Source organism: Heptranchias perlo, chromosome 5 (assembly GCF_035084215.1).
Source record: "Heptranchias perlo isolate sHepPer1 chromosome 5, sHepPer1.hap1, whole genome shotgun sequence".
Taxonomy (NCBI): domain Eukaryota; kingdom Metazoa; phylum Chordata; class Chondrichthyes; order Hexanchiformes; family Hexanchidae; genus Heptranchias; species Heptranchias perlo.
Window position 1 is genome coordinate 24,390,755 of NC_090329.1, and position 20,797 is coordinate 24,411,551.

General features: G+C 45.1%; 1 protein-coding gene across 1 annotated transcript in view; it reads left to right on the plus strand.

Moving 5' to 3' along the window:
- disc1 (DISC1 scaffold protein) overlaps nt 1–20,797 on the plus strand; it is a 125,116-nt gene that overhangs the window by 72,522 nt on the left and 31,797 nt on the right. The window contains exons 10-11 of the mRNA XM_067984145.1: nt 10,821–10,881; nt 12,879–13,134. Coding sequence (XP_067840246.1) covers nt 10,821–10,881; nt 12,879–13,134 — 317 coding nt within the window. The remainder of the gene's footprint in view (nt 1–10,820; nt 10,882–12,878; nt 13,135–20,797) is intronic.

Genomic DNA, 20,797 nt, shown 5'->3' on the forward strand with positions numbered 1-20,797 from the left:
GGACAAGGGATACCCCCTGCACGCGTGGCTCATGACACCTGAGGAACCCCACCACCGAGCAACAGCGTCGATATAATGACAGCCACATCGCTACCAGGTGTACAATTGAGCATGCTATAGGGCTGCTCAAGATGCACTTCAGGTGCCTTGATCATTCTGGGGGAGCGCTTCAATACGCACCAGATAGAGTGGGACGCATTATAGTCGTCTGTTGTGCCCTGCACAACATGGCACAACAGAGAGGGGTGCCGCTGGAGGAGGCCCCGTCCACATCTGCCACCCACATTGAGGAGGAGGAAGCAGAGGAAGAGGAGCAACCCATGGGCAGAACAACGGCTCACCTGGCTGCTCGTGAGGCCAGGGAGTCACTGATATGTGAACGATTCTCCTAAAATCAGACAGTGTGAAGAGTCCAGTCCTCACCACCTGGACAGAGCAGCGGCCACACCAGCCCTGCCCCCACCTTCTGCACAAAATAGTCCTGCAACTACACATACTCCCACTGTAGAGTGACCCAATGGGTGGCATCAAGTGTGGGCGTTCATGGTGAACTTCATGAAAAGGCCTTGTTACACAAGCCAGTCAAGAATGGCCAAGTTGTGGGCAGTAGTGGTGACAATAATAATATTTAATGTGCCATTGACAAAAATCAAATATAAATAAAAATCATGACAAACCGTCAAACATCCGTCTGCATCCCCTTTGTGCTCAGAAAACCTTCGCCTTTCGCTTACAACTACTCCTACATGGTGCATCCCCTGAGACTGCAGCAGAGATTCACTAATGTCCTTTAGGGAAGGAAACCTGCCATCCTTACCCGGTCTGGCCTATATGTGACTCCAGACCCACAGCAATGTGGTTGATTCTTAATTGCCCTCTGAAATGGCCTAGCGAGCCACTCAGTTGTAAAATCTCGCTACAAAAAGTCATAATAAGAGTAAAACCGGACGGACCACCCGGCATCGGACCACTAGGCATGGGACACGACAACGGCAAAACACCAAGCCCAGTCGACCCTGCAAGGTCCTCCTTACTAACATCTGGGGACTTGTGCCAAAATTGGGAGAGCTGTCCCACAGACTAGTCAAGCAACAACCTGACATAGCCATACTCACAGAATCATACCTTTCAGCCAACGTCCCAGACTCTTCCATCACCATCCCTGGGTATGTCCTGTCCCACCGGCAGGACAGACCCACCAGAGGTGGCGGTACAGTGATATACAGTCAGGAGGGAGTAGCCCTGGGAGTCCTCAAAATTGACTCTGGACCCCATGAAATCTCATGGCATCAGGTCAAACATGGGCAAGGAAACCTCCTGCTGATTACCACCTACCGTCCTCCCTCAGCTGATGAATCAGTCCTCCTCCATGTTGAACACCACTTGGAGGAAGCACTGAGGATAGCAAGGGCACAAAATGTACGCTGGGTGGCAGACTTCAATGTCCATAACCAAGAGTGGCTCGGTAGCACCACTACTGACCGAGCTGGCCGAGTCCTGAGGAACATAGCTGCTAGACTGGGCCTGCGGCAGGTGGTGAGCGAACCAACACGAGGGAAAAACTTACTTGACCTCGTCCTCACCAATCTACCTGTCGCAAATGCATCTGTCCATGACAGTATTGGTAGGAGTGACCACCGCACAGTCCTCGTGGAGATGAAGTCCCATCTTCGCACTGAGGACACCATCCAACGTGTTGTGTGGCACTACCACCGTGCTAAATGGGATAGATTCAGAACAGATCTAGCAGCTCAAAACTGGGCATCCATGAGGCGCTGTGGGCCATCAGCAGCAGCAGCAGAATTGTATTCCACCACAATCTGTAACCTCATGGCCCGGCATATTCCTCACTCTACCATTACCAACAAGCCAGGGGATCAACCCTGGTTCAATGAGGAGTGTAGAAGAGCATGCCAGGAGCAGCACAAAGCGTACCTAAAAATGAGGTGCCAACCTGGTGAAGCTACAACTCAGGACTACATGCATGCTAAACAGCGGAAGCAACATGCTGGAGACAGAGCTAAGCGATTCCACAACCAACGGATCAGATCAAAGCTCTGCAGTCCTGCCACATCCAGTCGTGAATGGTGGTGGACAATTAAACAACTAACGGGAGGAGGAGGCTCTGCAAACATCCCCATCCTCAATGATGGCGGAGTCCAGCACGTGAGTGCAAAAGACAAGGCTGAAGCGTTTGCAACCATCTTCAGCCAGAAGTGCCGAGTGGATGATCCATCTCGGCCTCCTCCCGATATCCCCACCATCACAGAAGCCAGCCTTCGGCCAATTCGCTTCACTCCACGTGATATCAAGAAACGGCTGAGTGCACTGGATACAGCAAAGGCTATGGGCCCCGACAACATCCCAGCTGTAGTGCTGAAGACTTGTGCTCCAGAACTAGCTGCGCCTCTAGCCAAGCTGTTCCAGTACAGCTACAACACTGGCATCCACCCGACAATGTGGAAAATTGCCCAGGTATGTCCTGTCCACAAAAAGCAGGACAAATCCAATCCGGCCAATTACTGCCCCATCAGTCTACTCTCGATCATCAGCAAAGTGATGGAAGGTGTCATTGACAGTGCTATCAAGCGGCACTTACTCACCAATAACCTGCTCACCGATGCTCAGTTTGGGTTCCGCCAGGACCACTCGGCTCCAGACCTCATTACAGCGTTGGTCCAAACATGGACAAAAGAGCTGAATTCCAGAGGTGTGGTGAGAGTGACTGCCCTTGACATCAAGGCAGCATTTGACCGAGTGTGGCACCAAGGAGCCCTAGTAAAATTGAAGTCAATAGGAATCGGGGAAAACTCTCCAGTGGCTGGAGTTATACCTAGCATAAAGGTAGTGGTTGTTGGAGGCCAATCATCTCAGCCCCAGGACATTGCTGCAGGAGTTCCTCAGGGCAGTGTCCTAGGCCCAACCATCTTCAGCTGCTTCATCAATGACCTTCCCTCCATCATAACGTCAGAAATGGGGATGTTCGCTGATGACTGCACAGTGTTCAGTTCCATTCGCAACCCCTCAAATAACGAAGCAGTCCGAGTCCGCATGCAGCAAGACCTGGACAACATCCAGGCTTGGGCTCATAAGTGACAAGTAACATTCGCGCCAGATAAGTGCCAGGCAATGACTGTCTCCAACAAGAGAGAGTCTAACCACCTCCCCCTGACATTCAACGTCATTACCATCACCGAATCCCCCACCATCAACATCCTGGGGGTCACCATTGACCAGAAACTTAACTGGACCAGCCATATAAATACTGTGGCTACGAGAGCAGGTCAGAGGCTGGGTATTCTGCGGCGAGTGACTCACCTCCTGACTCCCCAAAGCCTTTCCACCATCTACAAGGCACAAGTCAGGAGTGTGATGGAATACTCTCCACTTGTTTGGATGAGTGCAGCTCCAACAACACTCAAGAAGCTCGACACCATCCAAGATAAAGCAGCCCGCTTGATTGGCACCCCATCCACCACACTAAACATTCACTCCCTTCACCACTGGCGCACTGTGGCTGCAGTGTGTACCATCCACAGGATGCACTGCAGCAACTCGCCAAGGCTTCTTCGACAGCACCTCCCAAACCCGCGACCTCTACCACCTAGAAGGACAAGAGCGGCAGGCACATGGGAACAACACCACCTGCACGCTCCCCTCCAAGTCACACACCATCCCGACTTGGAAATATATCGCCGTTCCTTCATTGTCGCTGGGTCAAAATCCTGGAACTCCCTTCCTAACAGCACTGTGGGAGAACCGTCACCACACGGACTGCAGCGGTTCAAGAAGGCGGCTCACCACCACCTTCTCGAGGGCAATTATGGATGGGCAATAAATGCTGGCTTTGCCAGCGACGCCCACATCCCGTGAACGAATAAAAAAAAACGTAGTGGCAGTTGCTCTTGTTCATGCCCTGACCGATTAGATTCTTTGGGCCTACGCCTTCTGGGTTTCGGTGCCCGTGAGGGCCCCTCCAAAGACTGCTCCAACTGCACCTGTGCCGGGGCAGATTCGGCCACCTGGAGAGGAGGCAGCATTGTGGGTACTGGTTGAGAGGGGGGCAACGGGTGAGATGTGGGGGCGCTTTGAGTGGCGTCCCCACTTCCATGTTCCCTTTCGCCATCTTCCCTCCCCTGGGCCAGGCCCACACCACTCCTATCACTCTGCTGGACGACAGTTTGGAGGACATGTGTGAAGCCTTGTAAGGCCAGTGCCTGCCTTTTTAAGGTGGCAGAATGTTGTTCACCCTGAGTCCAGAGGGCCATTGTCAGGGCCTCAATGGACTCATTGGTGAGCCATGGTTGAACCTCCATGGAGGCTAGCCTTTCCTCCATTGCAGACATTTCCGCACTTACCCATGACACCATCTCAGAGATGCCCTCACGTCCCTGTGACAGTATCTCAGAATTGCCCTCCCTTACTTGTGCCACCATTCCACTCATACAGGAGTTGGACTCCTCCATCCTGTGCGCGATTGTGGAGAGAGCGCATGGCACCTTTTCCAGCATCTCGCAAATGTGCTGCTGCCCCTCGATCATTCTCCTTTTCATGGATAGCCCCCAGGGATCAGCATCTGTCTCCAGCTGAGCAGAGCCTGGAGAAGAGTGCGCCCACTGATGTGGACTCTCCACAGCTGCCCCTGCCACCACTGTCTGCTCGTGCTCACGTTGTGGTGGCTCACCATGTGAGACCCCAACTAAGTGAGGACGGGGTCTCACCGAGGTATGTGTATCTGCGCTGGTGGATGGCTTGCTCAGATGTGATGGTGCCCCCTCAGAGGCCGGCAGGTCCTCTGAGGAATCGCCCTCCACCGTCACGGTGGTTGCTGAATGCCCTGTAAGAGAACAGAAGGCAATATTAAGCATGATGACAGATGTTGAGGTGCTGAAGGTGGCAAGGCATGTTAACATCAATTGCTATTGTGTGTGCTGAATGTTAAAGTTCTGTCACCAGCCGTTTGTCCGGTGCCAGTCTCAGCGTCCCCGATGGACAGGCACTCGAAGGTGCGGCTCAGTTCCAGACCCTCCTGCTCCGCATCTGTGAGGACGATTAGATGTTGCAGCCCCCCTCCGGTCCTCGCCCTCTCCCCTGCATTCTGGGCGCTCTTCTCCTATAAGGGGAGAAAGTAGAGAGGCGTGAGTGAGTGATGGTGACGTGACCAACTGATGAATGCATTGATTTGGGGGAGGCTGACCGTGAAAGAGATGCATCAGAGGGTGAGTATGTGACAGAGCCATGACATTTTATGAGGATTGGGTTGAGTGGTAGTGGTGGGATGAGTACTGGGGAGGTGAGGAAGCGGTGAGTAAGTGCAGGTAAGTTGAGGATGAGGTTTGAGTGGGTGTGAGAAATGATGTGATAGAGTAGTGTTGGCAGTGCAGAATGAGTTGTGGGTTGGGGGCAGTGATGTGGAAGACAGAGAATGAGTGTACGAGAATGAGTAAGTGTACTCACTTTGGCTGACCTAGTTAGGTCATTGAAGCGCTTCCTGCACTGTATCCAGGTGCGGGAGACGCTGCTGCTGGTGACCTCCTCTACCACCTCGAGCCACGCCTTCTTGGTGGCAGAGGCAGGCCGCTTCCTCTCGTCTGCTGGGTAGAACATATCCTTCCTCCTCCTCACCCCATCCAGTAGCACCTGGAGTGAGGCATCACTAAATCTGGGAGCAGCCTTTCTCCTGGGCTGCTCCATTCTGTAATTTTGGGTGTTTGCTTCAGGAGTAGCATTGGAGGACTGCCCCTTTAAATAGGGCTCCAGCTGACAGCCTGTGATGCAGGTGCGCAGTCCGCCCGCTGCGCAGGTTTACGATGGGAAACCCGAAGTCACATTAAGTGGCTTCAATTTAGCCGTGATCGCGTGGGGAATGGACGGATTTTACTGGGTGGGTTACCCACGCGCCCTGTTCCCCCCCCCCCCAGCTGCCATCCCGCCTCCCTGGTAATATCAGGGCCAGTGGATGCATTGGTTGTGATCTTCCAAGATTTCCTAGATTGTAGGACGGTTCCAGTGGATTAGATTAGCAAATGTAACCTTGCTATTCAAGAAAGGAGGGAAAGAGAAAACAGGAAACTACTGAGCAGTTAGCCTGACATCAGTAGTCGGGAAAATGCACAAATCTATTATTAAGGACATGGTAACAGGGCACTTAGAAAATCATAATATGACTAGGCAGAGTCAACATGGTTTTATGAAAGGGAAATCGTGTTTGACAAATTTATTTTTTGAGGATGTAACTAGCAGGGGAGGGGAGGGGAACCAGTGGATGTAGTATATTTGGATTTTCAAAAGACATTTGATGAGGTGCCACACAAAAGATTGTCAAGCAAGATCAGGGCTCATGGGGTTGGGGGTAATATATTAGCATGGATAGAGGATTGTTTAATGGACAGAAATCAGAGAGTAGGAATAAATGGGTCATTTTCAGGTTGGCAGCCTGTAACTATTGGGGTGCTGCAAGGTTCAGTGCTCGGGCCTCAGCTATTCACAATCTGTATTAATGACATTAATGAAGGGATCGAGTGAATTGTATCCAAGTTTGCTGACGATACAAAGCTAGGTGGGAAAGTAAGCTGTGAGGAGGACACAAAGGGCTCGATTTTCAAATCGAAGTCCGGGTGTGTTGGGGGCGGGGGGACAGTGAAAATTGGGATAGTCCCGAGCGGATAAGGAACCCGGCTCCAATCCGCTGACTTCTGCGTCTCTCACAGACACATCTGAGTGCGCGTGGTTCTGGAATCCGGAAGTCCCACCAGCAATTAAAGCCGGCGGGACGATATTTAAAGAAGCAAATGTACTTCATTGAGGTACTAACGGGAGGAGGAGGCTCTGTAAACATCCCCATCCTCAACGATGGCAGAGTCCAGCACATGAGTGCAAAAGACAAGGCTGAAGCGTTTGCAACCATCTTCAGCCAGAAGTGCCGAATGGATGATCCATCTCGGCCGCCTCCCGATATCCCCACCATCACAGAAGCCAGTCTTCAGCCAATTCGATTCACTCCACATGATATCAAGAAACGGCTGAGTGCACTGGATGCAGCAAAGGTTATGGACCCCGACAACATCCCAGCTGTAGTGCTGAAGACTTGTGCTCCAGAACTAGCAGCGCCTATAGCCAAGCTGTTCCAGTATAGCTACAACACTGGCATCTACCCGACAATGTCGAAAATTGCCCAGATATGTCCTGTCCACAAAAAGCAGGACAAATCCAATCCGGCCAATTACCGCCCCATCAGTCTACTCTCGATCATCAGCAAAGTGATGGAAGGTGTCGTCGACAGTGCTATCAAGCGGCACTTACTCACCAATAACCTGCTCACCGATGCTCAGTTTGGGTTCTGCCAGGACCAGACTTCATTACAGCCTTGGTCCAAACATGGACAAAAGAGCTGAATTCCAGAGGTGAGGTGAGAGTGACTGCCCTTGACATCAAGGCAGCATTTGACCGAGTGTGGCACCAAGGAGCCCTAGTAAAATTGAAGTCAATGGGAATAAGGGCGAAAACTCTCCAGTGGCTGGAGTCATACCTAGCACAAAAGAAGATGGTAATGGTTGTTGGAGGACAATCATCTCAGCCCCAGGACATTGCTGCAGGAGTTCCTCAAGGCAGTGTCCTAGGCCCAACCATTTTCAGCTGCTTCATCAATGACCTTCCCTCCATCATAAAGTCAGAAATTGGGATGTTCGCTGATGATTGCACATTGTTCAGTTCCATTCGCAACCCCTCAAATAATGAAGCAGTCCGAGCCTGCATGCAGCAAGACCTGGACAACACCCAGGCTTGGGCTGATAAGTGGCAAGTTACATTCGCTCCAGACAAGTGCCAGGCAATGACCATCTCCAACAAGAGAGAGTCTAAGCACCTCCCCTTGACATTCAACGGCATTACCATCGCCGAATCCTCCACCATCAACATCCTGGGGGTTACCATTGACCAGAAACTTAACTGGACCAGCCATATAAATACTGTGGCTGCAAGAGCAGGTCAGAGGCTGGGTATTCTGCGGCGAGTGACTCACCTCCTGACTCCCCAAAGCCTTTCCACCATCTACAAGGCACAAGTCAGGAGTGTGATGGAATACTCACCACTTGCCTGGATGAGTGCAGCTCCAACAACACTCAAGAAGCTCGACACCATCCAGGACAAAGCAGCCCACTTGATTGGCACCCCATCCACCACCCTAAACATTCACTCCCTTTACCACCGGCGCACAGTGGCTGCAGTGTGTACCATCCACAGGATGCACTGCAGCAACTCGCCAAGGCTTCTTCGACAGCACCTCCCAAACCCGCGACCTCTATCACCTAGAAGGACAAGAGCAGCAGGTACATGGGAACAACACCTGCACGTTCCCCTCCCAGTCACACACCATCCCGACTTGGAAATATATCACCGTTCCTTCATCGTCGCTGGGTCAAAATCCTAGAACTCCCTTCCTAACAGCACTGTGGGAGAACCTTCACCACACGGACTGCAGCGGTTCAAGTAGGCGGCTCACCACCACCTTCTCGAGGGCAATTAGGGATGGGCAATAAATGCTGGCCTCGCCAGCGATGCCCACATCCCATGAACGAATAAAAAAAAAACTTCAGCTCCTCCAAAACTCTGCTGCCCGTGTCCTATCTCGCACCACATCCCACTCACCTATTACCCCTGTCCTCGCTGACCTACATTGGTTTCCGGTCCCCCAATGTCTACAATTTAAAATTCTCATCCTCGTATTTAAATTATCTGGACCTCACAGAGGAGCAATGCTTTCAGAGGCTTTGATTCACCAGAAAGGCAATGACATAGCTGTGCAACATGTTGCAGGAGGACCTGTAGCCACACTCTTAAGAGAAGCATGGCACTGACAGTGGCAGTCAAATTGACAGTGGTCTTGAACTTTTTTGCCTTGGATTCTTTCCAGTGGGTCAGTAAGGATATCAGTCAGTCTGAAGTGCATTGCTGTATAAAACAGGTGACTGATGCCTCAAATAGCTTACATCACTTTCCCCAGGGCACAACATACCACAGCGCTAGATTTCTATCAAATGGCAGCATTCTCAAAAGACTAGGGATTAATTGATGACACCATTAATGGCCTTTGTGCACCTGCAACTCTACTCAATCAGTGTTCAGCTTGTGTGTGACCATTTGTACTAGATGCAGCAGGTCAATGGCCAATTCCCAGGCAGCGGTCACGATTCATTCATTTTATATCAGTCTAGCATGTCACCATTATTTGCTGATACCCATAAAATCAAGAGTTGGATCCTAGGCAACCAAAGTTATTTATAGCTGCCTTGGCTTATCATCCCTCTATGGCATCCAGTTGAGCACACATAAAACGAGGTGCATGTCTCCACCAGATGCATCACCGAGTGTACTATAGGCATGCTGGAACAGTAGTTCTGCTGCCTTGACAATTTAGGGGTGTCTTGCAGTACAACTCAGACAAAATTTCCATCAGATCACCTTGGCCTGCTGTATTATTCATAACATCCTGATTGAAAGGCATTCACATGGAGCAGCTGCAGCAGAAGCCCTTAGTTGGAGGGCAGGGCTGAGTATCCGGAAGAGCCAGCAGCACAGGCCCCAACTACTGCAAGAGCCATTTACCAGATCGTAATACGGGCAGTCTCTTATAAACACCCCAAGAAACTCACCCATTAACAGTCCTCTTGGCATCTTTTCGTGCATTTGTATTGTGCTCACCTACCTAATCTGGTGGTGCTTCTCTAAGCAATCCCCTTGGCAAGAGCCTGTGAGGTGTCTCGCATCTGAGTGTCTGTGAGCAGCTCCTGGGATGTAGATGGCCCTTGACCTCTGTGAGCATAGGCCTGTTTCAGGCTGCTATTCTTCTGCAAGGCCTGGGGCAGTCTATCCCTGCCTGCTTTCTATTACCTAGAACGTCATTGTCGGGCTGGTAGGCTGATATGGATTTATTAGCATCTTGAGGACAACAACATCATCCGTTACTTGGTCTGGTGAGATTGAGTGATGGGGTGTTGAGAAAATCCAGTTCTGAGACCTTGCGACAGCTTCTGCTGTAACTAAAGACACAAAGAAGAAAAGTGTTAGGAGAATGTCCTTATAACTTATTGACGAGCAGTCTTTGCCAACAGCTAGCATGGAGCTGTTGATGTATGCAAGGTTGTGTGTCAGTGATGGAGTGACTAAATAGAATGGAGTGTAAAGGAATGTTAAGTGATGTACCTACCCTGAGCTGGTGTCATTCCTCCTGCTTCTCCATTTCCTGCCTTGTTTTCCAATTCCTGGCCCTGAATTGAGTGGATTCACTCCTTGAATGTAGTCCTTTGGTTGGAAACATCTGCCTGCATTGCCTTCATCAATTAAATTTTCTATGGAGCCAGTAGGAACAGGAGAACTCCCCCTGACTCCACAATCCTGGTGATCCTGCTTGTGGAGGCACGAAAGGCGCCGGCAGCTCACCCCAAATATGTAGATGAAGCCGAGGCCCAATTTTGGGCTTGCCGCGGGGCCTCTCGTAGCACCAAGTTTGGGCCCAAAAATGGGCCCAGACTAATTTCTACCCCTATATGTCAATAATTGTATACAATTACAAAACATGCAATAAGTACAATTCTCTTTCTGGCTGTGAGACAACTTAGTCACAGTTAGATTATTAGAATATATTATAGCTTTGAACTTAATATTTATTTATGCGTAGTTATTATTTTGCATTGAGAAGGGTTATATAAAATTACCACAGAACGTGAAGAGGATAGCCAACATATACAAATATGTTTTATATTATTAATATGTTCAAAAAAACTATTATTTGTTGATGGTTCATATTTTGCTTTCATTTGCAGAGAATAATCTGAGGGAAAATGTTTTTAAATATATGGAAGTCCTAGAAGACAAACTTCATAGGTAAGGGTTTCTGACATATATTTAAATAACAGTCTTCAGAATTTATGAGATTTAGATTTGAGCACTTATTTTTCTAATCAACAATTGTGCATTTTTTTTACCATCTTTACAATAATGTAATTTCAATTTAAAACCATTATTTGTTTTCCCCATTTAATTCAGGTTCTATTAATGTGTGGTTGTATTTGAGAAAACTGCATTATTAAATATAAACTTTTGTTTTATAAGTAGAATTGTAAAACAATATAGTTCTATACTGCAAGATTGTAAATATTGAATTCCAGTTTCAGTATGTCATTATGCTAGCACTTTTTGTACTAGTGAATTTCCTGTGTCATTGCTCACAATAAGTCAGACGATACACTGTTTGTTTTAGACATACAGCAGTGTTCCAACATGGTGTCCTTGGAGTGGGGGAAGAATAAGCAGTGTCTCTCAGCAACAGAATATTACACTGTGTATCCCATGTACTTCACAGTGTATTATTCTGCAGCTAAGCTGGATTTCAGTTTAAACTTAACTTTCCCTATAATGCCACAAAGTCTAACTGCTGTAAATAAACACAGCCTGAGGTGATCAGTGTTTAATTGCTTTTTGGTGAAGGAAGTTTCTAGATTGGAAGCTGCATGTAAATTTCTGCCCAAAGTTAGGAAATACACAACATGAAATGACTGGCTTTCTTTCTCTTTCTTAAAATACTTTTGATACTTTGAAGTATGATGGCTACCAAAACTTTCATACAGATGGATTTTATAAAGTCACTGCAACAAAAAAATTACATGTTATCTTTCTACATCTTTGTACATTGGGTTTTTCAAAACATTTGGCTTTTCACATTTAAATATGACTTGTCATTGTATTGTTTCTACTATAGTTTCTTTCTCTACTGTGAAAATGTAAGTCAAAACATGTGTTTTTCCTCCAAACTATAAATATTAGGAGTTATATTTAGTGCTGTTAGCTGTCTGCTTACAATCAACATCTAACATTTGATGTGACAATATAATATGAAAGCATTGGTTTTGGATTGCAATAGGAGCTATCACGCTGATTAAATAAAAAGTCAAGACCAGAAATGTTTCATTAACCAAGTGAAATATGTATGATAAACCACTATTTCACATTACACAGTTTCTTTAAGATTGGAAATAGTACTGCTTTGTTATTTAAATTATGTTCTTGGAATGTATGACTCAATAGGAAACAGCAGGACCATTTAATTTAAACAGACTAAATGTGAATAGCAGAACAATTTTATATGTTCTGCGGTAGTTCATTATAACAGCAAAAAGTCAGTAAGGGGTCTCACAACTCTAATTACAATAACCTTAAACTTAGAAATATTTTGTATCAATTTGATTTTGAGCACATTTCCTGATCTAAGTAAATTTCTTCTGATTCCATTGAAGCTCGATAGGGTATTTTGTGGCAAGCATTCGTCAAATTAAGTAACAGCACTTCTAAGAATGTTTAAAGTGAGTAAAACATTTGTTGACAGTATGGATAAAAATGTTAGTGCAACACATCTACTTCAATATCAAAATTACTTTAGCACCAAGATTAACGAGTCATTCATCTCATTGCTGTTTGTGGAATCTTGCTGTGTAGAAAATGTCTGCCATATTTACCTATGTAACTGCACTCATAGAGATTCATTGTATGTGGAGCACCTTGGCTTGTTTCTGAGAGATTTAATTAGGCACTATAAAATGCAAGTCTTGGTATCATACAACAGATGTTATAACCCTATGCCAGAGTATAAGCATATCTGTTTCCAGCTATTTTGGCTACTTCATTTGGTGATGCAGTATTTAAAATGGATATGCAGTAGATTTTTTTATACTAAGGTTCTATTCATTTTTCATGTAACTGATTAAATGAATTCTTTGAGTAACACTTTAAACAAGGTCATTCTGAACTTCAAAAAAGTAGGTTACATGAAGTGTAACTGGCAGCTTTTTCAGGATATTCCTAACTTTTCTTGGCTGTTGTTTCAGTTGTGGAAGCCAGCTGCTTGAGAAAGTGTGGGAAGCAGACTTAGAGGCCTGTCAACTCTTTGTCAGTGGTTTACAGCTGAAAGAGGCAAGTTACCGCACCTCTGAAGGGGAAGAGTACCGAGCAGATGAAGAGGATGATGCCATAGAGGATGCATGCTCAGAGGTTAAAGATGCAAGGGACTGTGTCTTTCCTAACAAACTAGATTGGTGTGCTATACAGTGCTATCCTGACCAAAAAGAAACTGATTCACCCAAGGTAATTGTTTTCTGTATTCCACATCTAGTATTTTGACACTGGTTGCCAATGCAGTGCCACTGTTAGATTTAGTAACAGCTGAATTAACAGTTCGAGTTTAGTTACTAGGAGAGTCTTAAGGTTTCTTAGAAAATCTGCTCCTTACCACTTCCCACTTGTTTGTGAATATGATTATTCAAATTCTGTCCCAATAATTGAGACTATGACTGTTATTAATGAATAATTATTGGCACTTTGGCCAAACTCAATCATTGATTCAAATTCCAACTGTATTGCTCACTGGTATGGAACACTTTCTACCAATTTGTAAAACAGAATTATGTAGAGATTGTGTATGTATCCTCTGTTTTAATTCTATATTTACTTTGTGTGCAGGGAATTTGTTATTTTCATTTTTACATAAAGAATACTTAACAATTGCAGTTGTATTATGTAATTTTTAAAAATCCATAGCTGAAAATGACCAAACTTTTTGACGTACTTTTTTCCTCATGAGTTATATAGTTAACCGCACTGTAAAATAAAATCACAGGGCACTAACAGCTGTAAAATATTCCACTTATGAGATTTGTAATTTTAACCAGATGAAAAGTAAATTTGAATGACTTTTAAAACCGAGAAAACCAACTAATGATCTTTGTAGTGTCATGTGTGGAAATAGCAGGATAATCTTCCACATGAGTATTGTATACATAGTAGTTCCACTTCCAAGAAGGAAGATTTGTGTTGATACATTTGTGTTCTGCTTTATTTTAAGCAAAACTTATGAAATTCAAAGAACTAAGTTACATTTATTTCCAGAATAACTTTCATTAAACTGCCTTGTATAGGAATAGTTTTGGTATTTCAGCAACTTTTCCATTAAGGAGAACCCTTAAAGATTAAACAGAATTTATAAGTTGAAAATAGGAAGACACAGTCAGGTGAAGAATCCATATAGGAAGAGGGCTCTCTGTTCCCACATCGAAATAAGACATTTGACCACTAGCTTGTAAAGTTGAGTTTGTGCTAAGCATTAGTCTGAATGGAATGTTGCAATTTCCTCTAACTGAAAAGCATATATATACAGAATGGAAAGCACATATGATGAAAAGATATGGGGAATTAGAAGTACTGTTGGAAAGGTGAATGGAAATAGATCAGTAATTGACCAGTGAAACATACAGATCCATATCCGAGGCAAAGTGAAATAATGTGAAAAGGAAAAACCACAAATCAGAAATAAAAACAGAAAATGTTGGAAATATGTAGCAGATCAGTTAACATCTCTGAGGAGAAAAGGTTTGGGTGTGTAACCTTCAACAGCACTCAGGGAAATTATGTCATGGATTTAGTGGGATTTAAATTAGGAAAATCCAAACATAGATGAAACACAAATACATATATATACACTCACAAGAATTATATTATTCATTAGAATGAGTTTTGGGAAGCAGAATTCAGGACAACATCATGAAGAGTAAAATGGGGAGGCCCAAAAAAGTAGCAATGTAGGTTCTTTTTATACACATTCTTACCTTAATCTGCAACTCATTACTATTGCTGCAGATTCTTTCCTTAGCCTAGCCTTTATAGTAATGGAGTCACGCAGATTTTATAAGAGAGAATAGAGCAAAGCATACAGCAAAGGCTATGGGCCCCGACAACATCCCGGCTGTAGTACAGAAGACTTGTGCTCCAGAATTAGCCGCTCCTCTGGCCAAGCTGTTCCAGTACAGCTACAACACTGACATCTACCCGACAATGTGGAAAATTGCCCAGGTATGTCCTGTCCACAAAAAGCAGGACAAATCCAATCTGGCCAATTACCACCCCATCAGTCTACTCTCAATCATCAGCAAAGTGATGGAAGGTGTTGTCGACAGCGCTATCAAGCGGCTCTTACTCACCAATAACCTGCTCACCGATGCTCAGTTTGGGTTCCGCCAGGACCACTCAGCTCCAGACCTCATTACAGCCTTGGTTCAAACATGGACAAAAGAGCTGAATTCCAGATGTGAGGTGAGAGTGACTGCCCTTGACATCATGGGCAGTCACTCTCTGCCCATGTTGTCAAGGGCAGAGAGTGCATTTGACCGAGTGTGGCACCAAAGAGCCCTTGTAAAATTGAAGTCAATGGGAATCAGGGGGAAAACTCTCCAGTGGCTGGAGTCATACCTAGCACAAAGGAAGATGGTAGTGGTTGTTGGAGGCCAGTCATCTCAGCCCCAGGACATTGCTGCAGGAGTTCCTCAGGGCAGTGTCCTAGGCCCAACCATCTTCAGCTGCTTCATCAATGACCTTCCCTCCATCATAAGGTCAGAAATGGGGATGTTCGCTGATGATTGCACTGTGTTCAGTTCCATTTGCGACCCCTCAGATAATGAAGTGGTCCAAGCCTGCATTCAGCAAGACCTGGACAACATCCAGGCTTGGGCTGATAAGTGGCAAGTAACATTTGCGGCAGGCAATGACCATCTCCAACAAGAGAGAGTCTAATCACATCCCCTCGTCATTCAATGGAGTTACCATCGCCAAATCCCCCACCATCTATATCCTGGGGGTCACCATTGACCAGATACTTAACTGGACCAACCTCTTACATACTGTGGCTACAAGAGCAGGTCAGAGGCTGGGTTTTCTGTGACAAGTGACTCACCTCCTGATTCCCCAAAGCCTTTCCACCATCTACAAGGCACAAGTCAGGAGTGTGATGGAATACTCTCCAATAGCCTGGATGAGTGCAACTCCAACAACACTCAAGAAGCTCGACACCATCCAGGACAAAGCAGCCCGCTTGATTGGCACTCCATCCACCACCCTAAACATTCACTCCCTTCACCACCGGCGCACTGTGGCTGCAGTGTGTACCATCTACGGGATGTACTGCAGCAACTCGCCAAGGCTTCTTCGACAGCACCTCCCAAACCCGCGACCTCTACCACCTAGAAGGACAAGGGCAGCAGGCACATGGGTACACCACACCTGCACGTTCCCCTCCAAGTCACACACCGTCCCGACTTGGAAATATATCGCCATTGCTTTATCATCGCTGGGTCAAAATCCTGGAACTCCCTTCCTAACAGCACTGTGGGAGAACCTTCACCACAGGACTGCAGCAGTTCAAGAAGGCGGCTCACCACCACCTTCTCAAGGGCAATTAGGGATGGGCAATAAATGTTGGCCTTGCCAGCAACACCTTCACCCCATGAACGAATAAAATAAAGGTAAAAGCTTACGTGATGACTTAAAACCAATATTTAAAAATATCTCTCTTCTCCTAATGATTTGTATATGTTCTATCCTCTTATGTTTTCATTGACCTATATAGAGTCGTTGAACATGATTATATAATTACAGTAAGTTTTAGACAAAATCATATATCCCAAAATATATCCTACTAAAAAGCAAGAACAAACTAGCCAGTAATGACACACCATAGATGAATAAAGAAATAAGGGCAAAATTGAAACTAAAGAAAAAGGCATACACTAAGTACGTAGACAACTAAGGAGAGGATGACCAAAGGGAATACGAAAAGGTTAGGAAAGAAGTCAAAAAAGCAATTGGGAAGGCAAAGAGAAACTATGAAATTAAATTATCAATTAATATAAAAATAATTAGTAAAGTAGTCTACAGACACATAAATAACAAAAGAAAAATCAGGATAGGGATAGGACCACTAAGGGATACACACAATAAACTCATAGGTAGAAATATTAAATAATTACTTTGCCTCAATACTTTGCCGGAGACTAACATGGTGGGCATCACATTAGAAGAAGAGATCAAAAAAGATAACGACATTTAAGATAGAAAGGGGGAGATAATGTGTAAACTAATCAAACTTAGAGAGGATAATACCCCTGGATTGTATCCGCACATTTTAAAAGAAGTTAGGGAAGAGATAGCAGAGGCGCTATTACATATATATAAATATTGATTAGAAAAAGGAATAGTGTCAGAGGACTGACGAACAGTTAATGTGATCCCTATATTTAAAAAGGGAAATAGAACCAGTCCAGGGAACTATAGACCAATTAGCTTAATGTCGGTGGTAGGAAAGATAATGGAATTCTTACTCAAAGAGGTAATAGTAAAACATCTAGAAACCGAAAATATAATAAAGAATTGTCAGCACGGATTTCAAAAGGGAAGATCATGCTTGACCAGCCTTATTGAATTCTATGAAGAAGTAACAGAAAGGATAGACATGGGTAATGCAGTAGATATAATATATTTGGTGGTGTCAGCCGTGGCTCAGTGGGTAGCACTCTCGCCTCTGAGGTAGAAGGTTGTGGGTTCAAGTCCCACTCTAGAGATTTGAGCACAAAAATCTAGGCTGACACTCCAGTGCAGTGCTGCTCTGTCCCCGTCCTACAGCAGAGCCTGGTCTCCAATCGTCTTGGATTTCCCTGCCATTGGGCCAAGACTTTGCTCCATTGGGACCATGTGGTGGTTGGTGTGCAACGACCACCCCACGTTAAAAGAACCCACGCACAGGCATCTTCCACCAAGTCGTCCTCAACCCTGAGGGTCTGCCAGAGAGAATATATTTGGATTTTCAAAAGGCCTTTGATAAGGTACCGCATAGTAGACTCATGTCTAAGGTCAGAGCATGTGGAGTCGGGACAGGTAGCAGAATGGATAGCAAGTTGGCTACAAAGCAGAAAACAAAGTCGGGGTTAAAGGTAGTAACTCAGATTGGCAAAAGGTGGGACGTGGTGTCCTACAAGGATCAGTGCTGGGACCACTGTTGTTCACTATTTACATAAATGATTTGGACTCGGGAATCGGAAGTACGATTTCAAAATTTGCCATCGACACAAACTGGGGGGTATAGTTAATACCGAGGAGGACTGCAACAAAATACAGGAAGATATTAATAAACTTGCAGAATGGGTGTGTAATTGGCAAATGAATTTCAATGTAGATAAGTGTGGGGTGGTATGTTTTGTCAGGAAGAATAAGGAGGCCACATACTCCTTGGAAAATAAGAGTCTAAATGGGGTAGAGGAGCAGAGGGATCTGGAGTACAGATATACAAATCACTAAAAGTAGCGACGCAAGTTAATAAGGCCATAAAAATAGTAAAGCACTGGGGTTCATTTCAAGAGGGATAGAATTGAAACATTGGGTTTTGGGCCCCAGCTATTCACAATATATATCAATGATTTGGATGAGGGAACCATATGTAATATTTCCAAGTTTGCTGACGACACAAAACTAGGTGGGATCGTGAGTTGTGAGGAGGATGCAAAGAGACTTCACGGCGATTTAGACAAGTTGAGTGAGTGGGCAAATACATGGCAGATGCAGTATAATGTGGATAAATGTGAAGTTATCCACTTCGGAAGGAAAAATAGAAAGGCAGAGTATTACTTAAATGGTGATAGACTGGGAAATGTTGATGTACAAAGGGACCTGGGTGTCCTTGTACACCAGTCACTGAAAGCAAAACATGCAAGTGCAGCAAGCAGTTAGGAAGGCAAATGGTATGTTGGCCTTCATTGCAAGAGGATTTGAGTACAGGAGCAAGGATGTCTTACTGCAGTTATACAGGGCCTTGGTGAGACCACACCTGGAGTATTGTGTGCAGTTTTGGTCTCCTTACCTAAGAAAGGATATACTTGCCATAGAGGGAGTGCAGCGAAGGTACTCCAAACTGATTCCTGGGATGGCAGGACTGTCGTATGAGGAGAGATTGGGTCGACTCGGCCTGTATTCACTTGAGTTTAGAAGAATGAGAGGGGATCTCATTGAAACATATAACATTCTGACAGGACTAGACAGACTGGATGCAGGGAGGATGTTTTCCCTGGCTTGGCGGTCTCGAACGAGGGGTCACAGTCTCAAGATACGGGGTAGGACATTTAGGACTGAGATGAGGAGAAATTTCTTCACTCAGAGGGTGGTGAACCTGTGGAATTCTCTACCACAGACGGCTGTGGAGGCCAAGTCACTGAATTTATTTAAGAAGGAGCTAGATAGATTTCTAGACACAAAAAGCATCACGGGGTATAGGGAGAGAGTGGGAATATGGTATTGAGATAGAGGATCAGCCATGATCATATTGACTGGCGGAGCAGGCTCGAATGGCCTACTCCTGGCTCCTATTTTCTATGTTTCGATGAAAAGCAGAGCAGTTATGTTAAACTTGTATAGAACCTTGGTTAGACCACACTTGGAGTATTATGAACTGTTATGGTCTCCATATTATAAAAAGGATATCGAAGCACTGGAGAAGGTGCAAAAAAGATTTACTAGGATGATACCAGAACTGAGAGGTTATACCTATCAGGAAAGATTGAACAGGCTGAGGCTGTTCTCTTTAGAAAAGAGAAGTCTGAGAGGTGACCTGATAGAGGTCTTCATGATTATGAAAGGGTTTGATAGGGTAGACACAGAGAAGATTTTTGCACTTGCGGGGGGGACCAGAACTAGGGGCCGTAAATATAAGATAGTCACTAATAAATCTAATAGGGAATTTAGGAGAAACTTCTTTACCCAGGGAGTGGTTAGAATGTGGAACTTGCTACCACAAGGAGTTGTTGTGGTGACTAGCATAGATGCATTTAAGGGGACACTAGATAAGTACATGAGCGAGAAAGGAATAGAAGGATATGCTGATAGGGTTAGATGAAGAAGGGTGGGAGGAGGATTGTGTGGAGCATAAACACCAGCATGGACCTGTTGCCGATGTCACAAAGATAGGCAGCATTAGAAGCATAAAATTACAGAGAAATATTAATAGATTAAGTGAATGGACAAAACTGTGGCAAATGGATTTCAGTGTAGGCAAGTGTGAGGTCATCCACTTTGGACCTAAAAAGGATAGATCAGAGTACTTTCTAAATGGTGAAAAGCTCGAAATAGTGGAGGTCCAAAGAGACTATGGGGTCCATGTACATAAATCATTAAAATGTCTTGGACAGGTACAGAAAATAAGCAAAAAAGGCTGATGGAATGCTGGCCTTCATATCTAGAGGACTAGAATACAAGGTTATGCTACAGCTATACAAAGTCCTGGTTAGACCACACCTGGAGTACTGTGTTCAGTTCTGGGCACCGCACCTTAGGAAGGATCTATTGGCCTTGGAGGCAGTGCAGAGTAGATTTACTAGAATGATACCTGGACCCCAAGGGTTAAATTATGAGGCGAGATTATACAAACTAGGGTTGTATTCCCTGGAATTTAGAAGATTAAGGGGTGATTTGATTGAAGTTTTCAAGATATTAAAGAGCCCTGATAGAGTAGATGGAGAGAAACTATTTCCGCTGGTTGGAGAGCCTAGGACCAGGGGACATAACCTAAAAATTAGAGCCAAGACTTTCAGGAGTGAAGTTAGGAAACACTTCTGCACACAAAGGGTGATAGAAGTTTGGAACTCTCTTCTATAAACGGCAGTTTGCTCAATTGTTAATTTTAAATCTGAGATTGATAGATTTTTGTTAACCAAAGGTAGTAAGGGATATGGGGCTAAGGCGGGTATATGGAGTTAGGTCACAGATCAGCCATGATCTCATTGAATGGTGGAACAGACTCGAGGGGCTAAATGACTTACTCCTGTTTCTATGTTGGACCGAATGGCCTGTTTCTGTGCTGTACATTCCATGTAATGAAGAATACGGATTCTTTTAAAGATAGAATCCTACTGTCAACTGAAACCAATTTAATATAGTG